This window comes from Lissotriton helveticus, chromosome 5_1, assembly GCF_964261635.1.
Source record: "Lissotriton helveticus chromosome 5_1, aLisHel1.1, whole genome shotgun sequence".
NCBI lineage: Eukaryota > Metazoa > Chordata > Amphibia > Caudata > Salamandridae > Lissotriton > Lissotriton helveticus.
Genome location: NC_136065.1, coordinates 1,738,714,650 through 1,738,727,580, shown reverse-complemented (window position 1 = coordinate 1,738,727,580; position 12,931 = coordinate 1,738,714,650). Strand labels below are relative to the sequence as shown.

General features: G+C 43.2%; 1 protein-coding gene across 1 annotated transcript; it reads right to left on the bottom strand.

The window, feature by feature from the left end:
* Window positions 1-10,748: 10,748 nt before the first annotated feature.
* Window positions 10,749-12,565, bottom strand: LOC144753808 (proto-oncogene Mas-like). Its single transcript, XM_078641381.1, has one exon. The coding sequence runs from the start codon at window positions 12,038-12,040 to the stop codon at window positions 11,006-11,008; it is 1,035 nt and encodes a 344-aa protein (XP_078497507.1). The 5' UTR covers window positions 12,041-12,565; the 3' UTR covers window positions 10,749-11,005.
* Window positions 12,566-12,931: the final 366 nt, after the last annotated feature.

Below are 12,931 nucleotides of genomic sequence, written 5' to 3'. Positions count from 1 at the left end.
ATACCCAGCCCACTCGGGGTGAAAATTACAAAAAACACAGTTGATGGACAGAATGTAGAACAATGTCATACATTCACCCCAGTACAAGGATCTGGGCCTAAATCCATCGTTTTTTTCACTCCACACCACCCTGGGTTAGACACTGGCTATATGCAAATCAGCTCTGACCCTTTGCCTCATGGGAAAAGTCCAGTCCGAACTGCCAAGCCCTGTCTTTCCCAGACCGGAATCAAGCGTCCAAGGACCGGACTCTGGCTATCAGCCTTCATTCAGCCTGGATAGCTTGACTCCAGTGGTGTGGAGAGCCTGGGACTCACGTCTGAGCATACCCAGCCCACTCGGGGTGAAAATTACAAAAAACACAGTTGATGGACAGAATGTAGAACAATGTCATACATTCACCCCAGTACAAGGATCTGGGCCTAAATCCATCGTTTTTTTCACTCCACACCACCCTGGGTTAGACACTGGCTATATGCAAATCAGCTCGGACCCTTTGCCTCATGGGAAAAGTCCAGTCCGAACTGCCAAGCCCTGTCTTTCCCAGACCGGAATCAAGCATCCAAGGACCGGTTTCTGGCTATGAGCCTTCATTCAGCCTGGATAGCTTGACTCCAGTGGTGTGGAGAGCCTGGGACTCACGTCTGAGCATACCCAGCCCACTCGGGGTGAAAATTACAAAAAACACAGTTGATGGACAGAATGTAGAACAATGTCATACATTCACCCCAGTACAAGGATCTGGGCCTAAATCCATCGTTTTTTTCACTCCACACCACCCTGGGTTAGACACTGGCTATATGCAAATCAGCTCTGACCCTTTGCTTCTTGGGAAAAGTCCAGTCCGAACTGCCAAGCCCTGTCTTTCCCAGACCGGAATCAAGCATCCAAGGACCGGTTTCTGGCTATCAGCCTTCATTCAGCCTGGATAGCTTGACTTCAGTGGTGTGGAGAGCCTGGGACTCACGTCTGAGCATACCCAGCCAACTCGGGGTGAAAATTACAAAAAACACAGTTGATGGACAGAATGTAGAACAATGTCATACATTCACCCCAGTACAAGGATCTGGGCCTAAATCCATCATTTTTTTCACTCCACACCACCCTGGGTTAGACACTGGCTATATGCAAATCAGCTCTGACCCTTTGCCTCATGGGAAAAGTCCAGTCCAAACTGCCAAGCCCTGTCTTTCCCAGACCGGAATCAAGCATCCAAGGACCGGTTTCTGGCTATCAGCCTTCATTCAGCCTGGATAGCTTGACTCCAGTGGTGTGGAGAGCCTGGGACTCACGTCTGAGCATACCCAGCCCACTCGGGGTGAAAATTACAAAAAACACAGTTGATGGACAGAATGTAGAACAATGTCATACATTCACCCCAGTACAAGGATTTGGGCCTAAATCCATCGTTTTTTTCACTACACACCACCCTGGGTTAGACACTGGCTATATGCAAATCAGCTCTGACCCTTTGCCTCATGGGAAAAGTCCAGTCCGAACTGCCAAGCCCTGTCTTTCCCAGACCGGAATCAAGCATCCAAGGACCGGTTTCTGGCTATCAGCCTTCATTCAGCCTGGATAGCTTGACTCCAGTGGTGTGGAGAGCCTGGGACTCACGTCTGAGCATACCCAGCCCACTCGGGGTGAAAATTACAAAAAACACAGTTGATGGACAGAATGTAGAACAATGTCATACATTCACCCCAGTACACGGATCTGGGCCTAAATCCATCGTTTTTTTCACTCCACACCACCCTGGGTTAGACACTGGCTATATGCAAATCAGCTCTGACCCTTTGCCTCATGGGAAAAGTCCAGTCCGAACTGCCAAGCCCTGTCTTTCCCAGACCGGAATCAAGCATCCAAGGACCGGTTTCTGGCTATCAGCCTTCATTCAGCCTGGATAGCTTGACTCCAGTGGTGTGGAGAACCTGGGACTCACGTCTGAGCATACCCAGCTCACTCGGGGTGAAAATTACAAAAAACACAGTTGATGGACAGAATGTAGAACAATGTCATACATTCACCCCAGTACACGGATCTGGGCCTAAATCCATCGTTTTTTTCACTCCACACCACCCTGGGTTAGACACTGGCTATATGCAAATCAGCTCTGACCCTTTGCCTCATGGGAAAAGTCCAGTCCGAACTGCCAAGCCCTGTCTTTCCCAGACCGGAATCAAGCATCCAAGGACCGGTTTCTGGCTATCAGCCTTCATTCAGCCTGGATAGCTTGACTCCAGTGGTGTGGAGAACCTGGGACTCACGTCTGAGCATACCCAGCTCACTCGGGGTGAAAATTACAAAAAACACAGTTGATGGACAGAATGTAGAACAATGTCATACATTCACCCCAGTACAAGGATCTGGGCCTAAATCCATCGTTTTTTTCACTCTACACCACCCTGGGTTAGACACTGGCTATATGCAAATCAGCTCTGACCCTTTGCCTCATGGGAAAAGTCCAGTCCGAACTGCCAAGCCCTGTCTTTCCCAGACCGGAATCAAGCATCCAAGGACCGGTTTCTGGCTATCAGCCTTCATTCAGCCTGGATAGCTTGACTCCAGTGGTGTGGAGAGCCTGGGACTCACGTCTGAGCATACCCAGCCCACTCGGGGTGAAAATGACAAAAAACACAGTTGATGGAGCCAAGGCGTATTTAGGAAGGCCACAGCGAGTTGCACTGCCACAGTCTAACCTTGATAAGACAAGTGCTTGTAACACCTACTTGAAATCCTTTTGTGGCAAGAAGGGTTTGATCATTCTCAGTGTCCTCATCAGGTGGTTTGCTCCCTTACAAACGTTGCTGATATGAGCATTCATACTCAGGTGCTTGTCCACTGTGACTCTAAGCGATTTGGCTGAATCTATGATGATCGGAGTGCTGTTGAGAGTCGTGAGGTGATGTAGCCAGAGATCGATCTTGGGGGTGTGGTTCGGCGGGGAGATGAGCAAGAATTCCGTTTTAGAAGCGTCGAGCAGGAGATGATACTCTGTTAACCAATTTTCGGTCGAAGTGAGGATAGAATTTAGTGAGATGATGTTGTCTGGGGATGAAATTTTCAGATAGAGTTGTGTGTCGTCTGCATACATGTGGAAGAGAATATTCATAGAGTTAAGTAGGTTAGTGAAAGGTTCCAAGAAAAGATTGAAAAGGATAGGAGAGAGGGCGGATCCTTGGGGGACTCCCATGAGTACTGGGGAAGGCTGAGAGAGAGAGAGTGATTTGACTTGAATCTGTGAGATCTGTGGAGAAGGAAGGATGAGAACCAGCGGAGCACCAGGTCTGAGAAGCCCATTCTGTTTTGTAGTATGGATAGGAGAATGTCATGAGAGACCATATCGAAAGCAGAGGATAGGTCAAGGAGGATCAAGAGGCAGGATTCGTTTTTGTCAAGCATTTACAGGATGTCGTCAAAAATGTGTATGAGGGCCGATTCAGTGCTGTCACCCCTCCTGAAACCAGATTGATGATGGTCTAAGAGTTGGTAATTCTCAATGTGAGTACAGAGCTGATATTGGACACATTTTTCGAGAAGTTTCGCTAGGGTGGAGATGTTGGAGATGGGATGTAAGTTATTGAGATTTAGAATAGGCAAAACCTAAGCTGCTTTTAGGCAATTAGGGATCAAGCCTTGAGATAAGGAGGCATTTACAATCTTCGTCCAGGTGGGGATGAGAGCGCTCTTGATCTCTTTGAAGATGGCCGGTGGCAGCGGGTCACCGAAGTGGTTAGACGGGTTGATAGTCTTGAGAATAATTTCGATGTCTTTTTCACTAAAAGAGGAGAAGGAGCCCCATGAAGCATTGTTCTTAGCGCCAGCGACGGTCGGGATAAACTTTTCAGGCAGGTCGGGAGCAAGGCAGCTAATGAAGGGGGCAAAAGGGTCTTCTTAGCGGTGAGGTCGGAGGAGATGAGTCGAGATTTCTCCATGAGGAAAGTGGCAAAATCATCACAGGAGGGAGGATTACCATTCGAGTCAGAGAGGATTGGCATGGAAACAGATTGCTGTTTGACCAGTTTGAAGAGTTTCTTGGGGCAATTTGCTGCTTGATCTAGTTGTACTCTGAAGTAGTCAACCTTAGCTTTCTTGATCTGTTTGTTGTAGAGGCCTCTGACATCTCTCAGAAGTTTTAATTGATCCGAAGAGGGATTAGAACACCAGGATCTTTCAGCTGCTCTAAAATTGCGACATTCATTATTTATGTTTTCGTTGTACCACGGTTTGGAAATTTTTGATGAGGTATTTTTAAGCTTGAGTGGAGCAATGTCATCCATGGTCTTGGTGATGCTTGAATCATAGTGGTCCGTGAGAGATTAAACCTGAAACAAGTCAGCTTGGGAGGCATGGACTGATTTAAATTGAGCAGCTAGTTTATCATGATTTATTGATCTGAGATCTCTTTTCAAAATCTTTGATTTAAGCGGTTGAGCCGTCTTCAATATCACCTCCCTGTTAATATAGAATAGGATGCTGTGATGGTCAGACCAATCACAAGGAGATATGGATTCTAAGGAGATGTTCTGTTCCTTGGAAATTATGAGATCAAGGATTTCCCCTTTCGTGTGGGTAGGTTGATCACAATGCTGTGACAGATCAAGATCATTTAGAGAAAATTTAAGGCAGGAAACCGTTGGGTCATTGTGTTTGGACCAGTGTAGATTGAAGTCCCCTAGGAAGATTTGGGGTATTGCAGAGTCAACATTGCTAGACATGATATCCATTAAGTGCTCAATGAAAGGGAGATTATCACCCGGTGGGTGATAGAATGTGTGAAGTTTACAGATTGGTAGGTTCTTATTAGTGATGCTGAGAGAAAGATATTCGCAGGAGGAGGGGACAGAGGACAGTAAATACAAGCAACACCACCAGCCAATTTCAGATTTCTGTCAAGCCTGACTATATCGTGAGTGGGAGGTACTAGGAGGTCTAAAATAGGAGTTGAAGCGGGATTTAGCCAAGTTGTTATGTTGGATGAGGTCAAAGATATCAGCGGCGTGTTTACTGGCTGATCTGCAATTTAGTAATACACACTTGATGCGAGGCGGATTCGAGGGATTAGGTGTCTGGGTGATGTTCACCCTAGTGAGGTTGTCAGGAATGGTGCATCTCAGATTGCATGAAGGGTCTCTGTTTGGGTTGGGAAGGATGGAGAGTATTTGCCTCGGAGGGGTCACGATAGTGTTGGACCAAGGCGAGCAGGAAGAGAGATGGTCTTGAGGAACAGGTGCTGCAAGGCCAGGCTTCAGGTATCTGGGGCAAGGTGGCGAAATTGGAGAGGGAATAGGTTTCACGATGGTGGGGGCTAAAAACTGCCCTTTATGGTCGCTAATTCCTGTAGAGACTCTGGACCAATTTTTACTACTGAACATGGTGAGAAGATCTTTGGAGAGGGACTTCACATCATGTAACTCAGTCGATAGATTCAACAATTGTGAAGATATCTAAATAAGGCGTGCCTCCAAAAATGAGTAATGGTCAGAGGAGGAGGGGGGTGTAGGAGAGACTGAAGGTGATAGCTGGAATGGTAGAACTGTGGGGTCCACTATGGAGGGGGAGGCTTAAAGTTGGGTGATTGGATGGAGAGCACTAGCGGACAATTCTGAAGTGAGGTATGAACCATCACAGATGGGGAGAGATCGTTAATCCGAGGGTTGGTTTGAAAAGAATCCAAAGGTGATTGTTATGCAGAGGCAGGCCTGGTTGGGGGCAAAGTTAGAGGGGAGGAGGGAAGGGAATCAACGGTTAATCGCTGGGATAAAATGGTTTGAGGAATCAACCCATCATGAGGGTTGGGTTGACAATCGGCAGGGCGAGTGAGACCACAAAATCATCATATACCTGAGGTGATGATCTAGACAGTTGATGACTAACCGAGGGCAAGGAGGGTCTGAAATTGCCAGAGGGGGAGGGATTCAGGGAGGTAGAGGGATTAGCGATTGATAGAGTAGGGGAACTAGCTAATCCCAGCAGAGAAGTGGTGACTGTATAGGGGTCAGTGGAGTTGCTGTGTACCAGTTTCTTAAGGGAGGGGTAGATTAAGGCCACCTTTTCCGAGGTTGACATTGGAGGCTTGTATTAGGATGATCCCATTATTGTAGAGGGTGATAGTGGTGGTGGCTTTGAGGAAGGTCGAGGGAGACGTTGTCAACTTGAGACCATGAGGAGTTTTTTTAGAACCAGATATTCACAGCTTAGAGTAGAGCACTTTGCTCCAACAAGCTATTTTCCTAGTATAGAATATAAGGTCATTCACCTTGTTACCCATGTTAGTACAGAAATAGGGGTCTGAAACTAGAGTTTCTGGGCTAGCCTTGAGGATTCAATGTTTGAATTTTTTTGCTGGGTTCTTGGTGAGGGTGGCTGGGTAGTTGATGATAAAGGCATTGTTACAGTTAGGATCCAGCCTTAACTCCATTTTAAAATCTTATCTAAAAAGATATAATAATATAATAATATAATAATATATATATATATATATATATATATATATATATATATATATATATATATATATATATATATATATATATATATATATATACATATATATGTACACCTATATCTACACACACATACACATATATATAAGGATATAGACACATGTATATTCATATAAAGTCCAAGGGTTTGAGTCAGTTCTGAAGTGTCAGCAAATGAAATGGGGATGAGATGGACCAATTAAAATAAGTTGCCGATGTCATAGACAAAACCGCATTATTTACAGACCTGAAAGGAGAAGAAAAAAAAAATAATAAAAAAAATAATAATAATTGAGGAAGGTAAAGAATATGAGCCGCCATTTTAAAGTCAGGCCCTATTAAAAATGTCATTTCCTTCACTACGAACAGTAATAGGCATACCTATTCGTACCAAGAAAACACAACAAAAATGTCTAACTATTGTAATAAATGACATTGGAAGTTAATATGGATCTTTCATTGGAAGTTAAAGTGGATCCTAGGGACAATATACCTTTTCCCGCCAAATAAAATAAGCAAAAAAACTCAAGAATTCTTAGGGGTAATGGGCTCATTTGGCAAAATTACCACTTTGTTCATCAAATATATGGACCGGCTGTTCAGTGGACAGTGAGAAAGCATATTAGTTCATCTCAAGAGGAAGAGAAGGGTTTATCCCCCACAAAATGTGTTCATGTCCTTTTTAAAAAGGAGACAGGATGTTATATTCTGATCTACAGTTTCCAAGCATAATTGGACCGTCACATTGAGCAAGTAGTTGTGCTTCTTTCAAGGGCAGTACAAGTAAGAACCTACTAAGACTATGAACCTCAAGTACATGTGAGTGAATTAGAAGTGATTTCTACCCCTGCTTACTCTCTCACACTGTGGGCCCCTCCATCCTGTAGAATTTGATCATCATGATGACAGCTGATGTCAATCTCAGTTCATCCTTTGGGAAAGATGTAGGTTTGTTTAGTCTGTTTTGAGAATAAACAGTAAATTTTAAGAAAAAGAAAAATATCAGGTTAAGGCTGCACTAAAGACACCATCTGGTCCATATTTCCTAAGGCTTTGCACCGGTGCCAGCACGGCGCAAAGCGATGCAGGCTGTTTACTATCCAGCACAACAATTGTTTTGCACTGGAGACTTCTCACAGCACAAACAGTGCTTTTCAATACTTTGTGACAAAGGGCCATTCTGGGGCGGATATATACAATACAAAATGATTTTATGGAATGCCCATTCTACTAAAGTAGATAGACTAGGCTTTGTGTCAAAAACTAATGCATGCATGCCAACATTTTCCACATGGACGTTGGAAATTATGTTAAAAAGAATTAATCAGGGTATGTATTTCCATTATGGTCCTGTATTGAGGTTGAGGCAATTATAGGCAGGAGGCACTTTAAATAAATCAATAATTACCTTATGAAGTCGTGAGTCTCCTACCTGGATCTGGTCTATTGGCATGCATGCTATTATCTATTTAAACTAGGCGCAATGTGTTCATTTTTAAAAACAGACAGCACAATTCATGTGTGTTGAAGTGCACAGCACACATTCAGTGGGTGGGTACCTTCCGAGTTTGTCTACTTATCAGACTTTGTACTGGAAGGGTAATCCTCCTGACAAAATCTTATACAAGACAGTACACACTTACCTCTATATTATGGCGTGAAGCTATGCATCCATGCAAGGCAGTCTCTTTGTGCACCAGCACAGGCGATGACAACCAGCACTGGGCCAATCTGTGTACTACTTTCCCCCCACTTGTACAATGCAGCAGATATCTTTATTTCTCCTCGTTTTTTCCTTTATTTGTGTACTGCATTCTGCAGCACACATAGAAAGAGGAAAATGTCTCTAAGGATTCTTTTTGTGGAGGAAGGTGTCCATTTCTTCACAAAAACAATCCTGCCTACAGCGCAGGCACCCTTGCACCATAATGCAAGTTTGCCTGCTTTGGCTCCAGACTGCTGATTGTGCGCCAGCGCAGGCAGAGGACAGGAATGCACCATATCTTGATAGATATGGCACATTCCAGCCACCCCTCTTTCATGCAGTGCAGCAAGCTGTCTAGCTGTGCTGTGTTGTTTTGTGTTGTGCTGTGTGAAAGTTTGATAAATATGGAACTTGGTGTTCAAGAATTTAAAGAAGTTATGCAAACCTGGCTTTTCCAAGGCTAGTATTGTACTCCTTAGCACACATTGGGTAAAGTTGTGAAAGTTCACAAGTGTTTCCACCATGCATCAATCATACATAAACAATAAATTCAGTTCCTAGTATTCAGGTTTGTTGATGTTGAAGTTTATTTCTGGAGACGTCACAGCCGACACGTGTTTCGTCGTTGAGGGAATGTAACCCACGACTTTTTCGAGGCTATTCTCCAAATAGTCGATATTTATTTGTTGAGGTGATACTTCCAACCCTCAGTGGGGTTCTGCTTTGGGACTTTGTTTCTGATGCTCTAAATCGTCATACCGGAGTGCCGGTCGATGTATCTCACGCTGGTTTCAGCTCACTGTCTATCCTTGATTTAGTCCCGCTGCCGCTCCTTATCGTACAGTCTCTCAGAGACTGAAACTTCAACATCAACAAACCTGAATACTAGGAACTGAATTTATTGTTTATGTATGATTGATGCATGGTGGAAACACTTGTGAACTTTCACAACTTTACCCAACGTGTGCTAAGGAGTACAATATATGCTGTGGCTTCGGCCAAACCAGAAGAGTAAAGTGGTTCTCTTTTCCTTTTAGCACCGTATCTGATAGTAGCAATCTTACCAGTAATAGCAAGGTGTACATTCCTCTGAAGCGCCATAACCTAGCCCAAATACCACTAACCAAGTACATATACTTTTCCAAGGCTAGACTTGCTTGCTGGTCTTGTCTGCGTGAGCCAATCAGAGCTAGGACACTCTTGTTGAGTAGCTGTGCACTCTACAAACGTGTTCATTCATTCTTTCAATCAAACACATATCCTGCAGCACAGGGCAGCAGCCAAAATCCCCTCACGATTTCTCTTCAGTTAATCCAGAAGGGCCTCATAATGGCAGTCACCAGGTGTGCTTATAGTACATCTTGAAAGTTTTTTACAATGTTCGCCCTCCCACTTTGTCATGTAGATACATAAAAGCAGATATAGAGTGGAGTTTTCAACCCTAAGCCCTTGTCTCTTAAACATAATGCTCTCAGACAGGTACAGATTGCTTTCTAGTTTGAACCTTGCTTTTCTCTTATACTGCATGAATGAGGGTAGGTTCAGATGCCACGGGTAATTCCCAGCTGTGGGAAACAACATTACCTACTCAAAAAGTGTGTTTTAATGGAGGCAGCATCAAACATTCTTTGGCTCCTTGTGACACCACAAGTATGACTTCTTGTCCCATCCGTCGCCTACCTACAGCCTCATATTTGTTGATGAAGAGCAAAGGGAATGAATGGCAATGTGTGGAAACTGCAGAAAGTAAACTGGCTACCACTAATCGCATGCATAAAGCCATCCTGACACATTAGCTGATCTTCGTAAGCATCATAGTCCCCATCCAAGTCATATACGTCTAAAAAACTGTTAACAGATTTTAAGGTAGGAATTTAATACAGCTTGAGGTGTTTAGCATGACTATTGTGTTTCTAAACTCATATATAGTACACTTATATTTGAGTACATTTGATTAGCGATCTTCATCTATTGAGCTGTTAAACTGTTCACACTTGTTCCCACTTCGCTCCCCTCACCACAACATAAAGGGGCAGTTGATCAGCCAACTTCAGCCATTGGCGTTCCTGTAATTGACAGCATTTGCTTGTGCACTGGGCTGACACTGAAGGGGCTATTATTATTATTATTTGTAAAGTGTTTTTCACTTTAAAGATTTTATTTGATTAGTTTTGCAAGACTGTGGCAGGTTCTCAGACACTGAATAAAGGATGCAAGCACAAAATACAATAATAAACAGTATTCTTTTAACTGAATGTGTAAAATAGTAAACACCAAAATAAAAGAAAAAAGGACATTGATAACCGAATGCTAATTAAATAACGTAAGATGGAAAAGAAAAAAAATTACAATGTAAGTTTAAGAATATTAAAAGATGATAGTTTCCATATTGGAAAATTTAAAAGGCATACCGTTGAGACGGTAGCTCTTTATGCCTTAGGAAGGAATGGTCATTGCTCATTCTGCATGGCATGTAGCCTTAGGAAACCAGGACAAAAAGTGACAAATCCCAAAGTACATACAAAATCAACATAGTGGGATAAAGTGAATGAATTTAATTGCGTTCTTTAACATCTTATTACGTTAGGAGGAAATGGCTTTATGTTACAGAAACAACATAAATAACCCTTCCAGCTAAACATAAGTGAACATTGTAACAGGAGCAGCACAAGAGATATAGAAGCAAGTTAGGTAGGTTACATGAGATGCATGAACATTTAGTATATGTTAGCACAGCATACCTGCATCTATCTGATATATTTTAAATAGTGAAGAGACAATTCTGCACTTACACACACATGTGCTGTGTTTTCTTTTACATTCTATCCTCTACTTTTGAAACTTTGGTCTCTACCACCCTGCTGTCTTCAATCTCCTGCAGGTGTTGATGTGTGTCCTGCTTCGTATCTTCCCGAAAGATCCTCTGCAGTATAATCTGGAAAGAAGTCTTACTACCTCCTTGGTGTCCCACAAACCAATAAACAAACGGGTTGGCGCTGCTGTTGATCGAGCAGAGCAGGGATGCCATATCAGTAACAATCATTGGCAGATGAGTGTGGTACTTGTATTCCACTTGAAGCATCACCCTGATTGGCAGGCCAAAGATAAGGAACAGAATCACAGTGGCCACAATTACTACATAGAGTTTGGATGGTTGTCGCTTCCAGGAGTTTCTCTTGACTTTAATGATCAATGTCATGCTGGAGAGGACCATTAGTGGAGTGAAGATCAAGAAATTGAGAAAACCAATAGAAAAATAGGTTGCGTCGCACCATTTGTCGTTTATAGGAAAATCTTCCCCCACAGACAAATACTCATGTTTGTCACAGATAAAAAATTCGCTGCTTGTCGTCAGACAGGACAGCAGCCAGAGGAGGCTGCACACCACAGCAGACTGGTGCTTTGGCCGGCGGCACTGGTACCAAATTGGGTAGAGAACAGACAAGCACCTCTCCATACTGATGGCTGTCAAAATGTAGAGGCTAGCACTATACCCAAAGAGAGCTATCAGCAGGATTGGGTGTAATATTTTCAGGATGATATCTTTGTCAGGGTGGTGGTCTATGGTCTGGAACTGCACGATAAAAACTGTGAGGACAACCATAAGGAATGATGTAAAGAGAAGGAATATGAAATCAGCCAATGCGAGATTGAGGATGTAGATTGTAAACTTGTTCTTTTTTATCCGAAACCCCAAGAAGAAAGCAACAGCGCCATTTCCAGCCAGCCCAAAGATGCAGACCAGGAGGCAGATTGAATTTAAAACTGACTTGACGATGGGCCTTTCCAGTTGGGAATTGTTCCACATTGTCCAGTTCTCGTTTGGTACTGTGGGAGTGGATGAGAGCATGGGGATTGACTTTTAAATTAGCTCTCAAACCTGAGGCAAAACAGTCCACGAGCTTAAGGAAGCTAGAGTGACCACTAAACACAAGGATTTAGAAGATATGACTGCAGTGAAGGAGGCGGCAAATTGTAACTTATATTAAGAGTGTGTAGACTTTGCAGTGGAAAGCAATCCGGCAGGTAAAAGCGTAGGCACAGTTTATCTTGTCCAGTACAATGAAACATACACTAGAAAGGCAAGTCTGCTTATTCTGCAGTAGACGACTTCATGGTATTACGCGTTAGGAATGGATATCATATCTGCAGGAAGACTGTTGCCTCAACGTCTTGGCACAGACTGCATCACTAAATGAATCCAGGACAAAGCATCAAGAGTGCACAGGTGAACTCTTTGCTTTAGAAGATAAAGAACTCTGTAAAGGATAAAGATGGTCCTATTGCTTTACATCAGGACTATGCCTTGCATAGTTTCCTGTATTGCCCTCAGACTCTTCCTGCTCTTGTATCTGCAGAAGGTGGAATGGATAACATGCAGAGGATTCAGTGAAAGCAGGGAGTTATCTTCCTCTGTCCTGCTGGTTTTGCTGAAAAAAACAAAACACAGTATTTTGGATAGTGAATTCTTTTACTTCTTCTAAACCTTTAGTATTTTGTACAGTGCGCAGGAGACCAGAACATGATGAGGTTCAAACAGAATAATCAAAAGGTATAAAACACTATAAAATGAAGGCACATGCAGCGGTCAAAAACAACGTGGTGCCATTGAATGAAACCTCCCTCCACTTTTTGAAATAGAAATACAGTCCATCATTATTAATATTATTATCCCCAAGATGCACCAATTATGTTTGTATTTAGTGTGCTTGTATCACTCTCACTGCTAAACGTAATTATT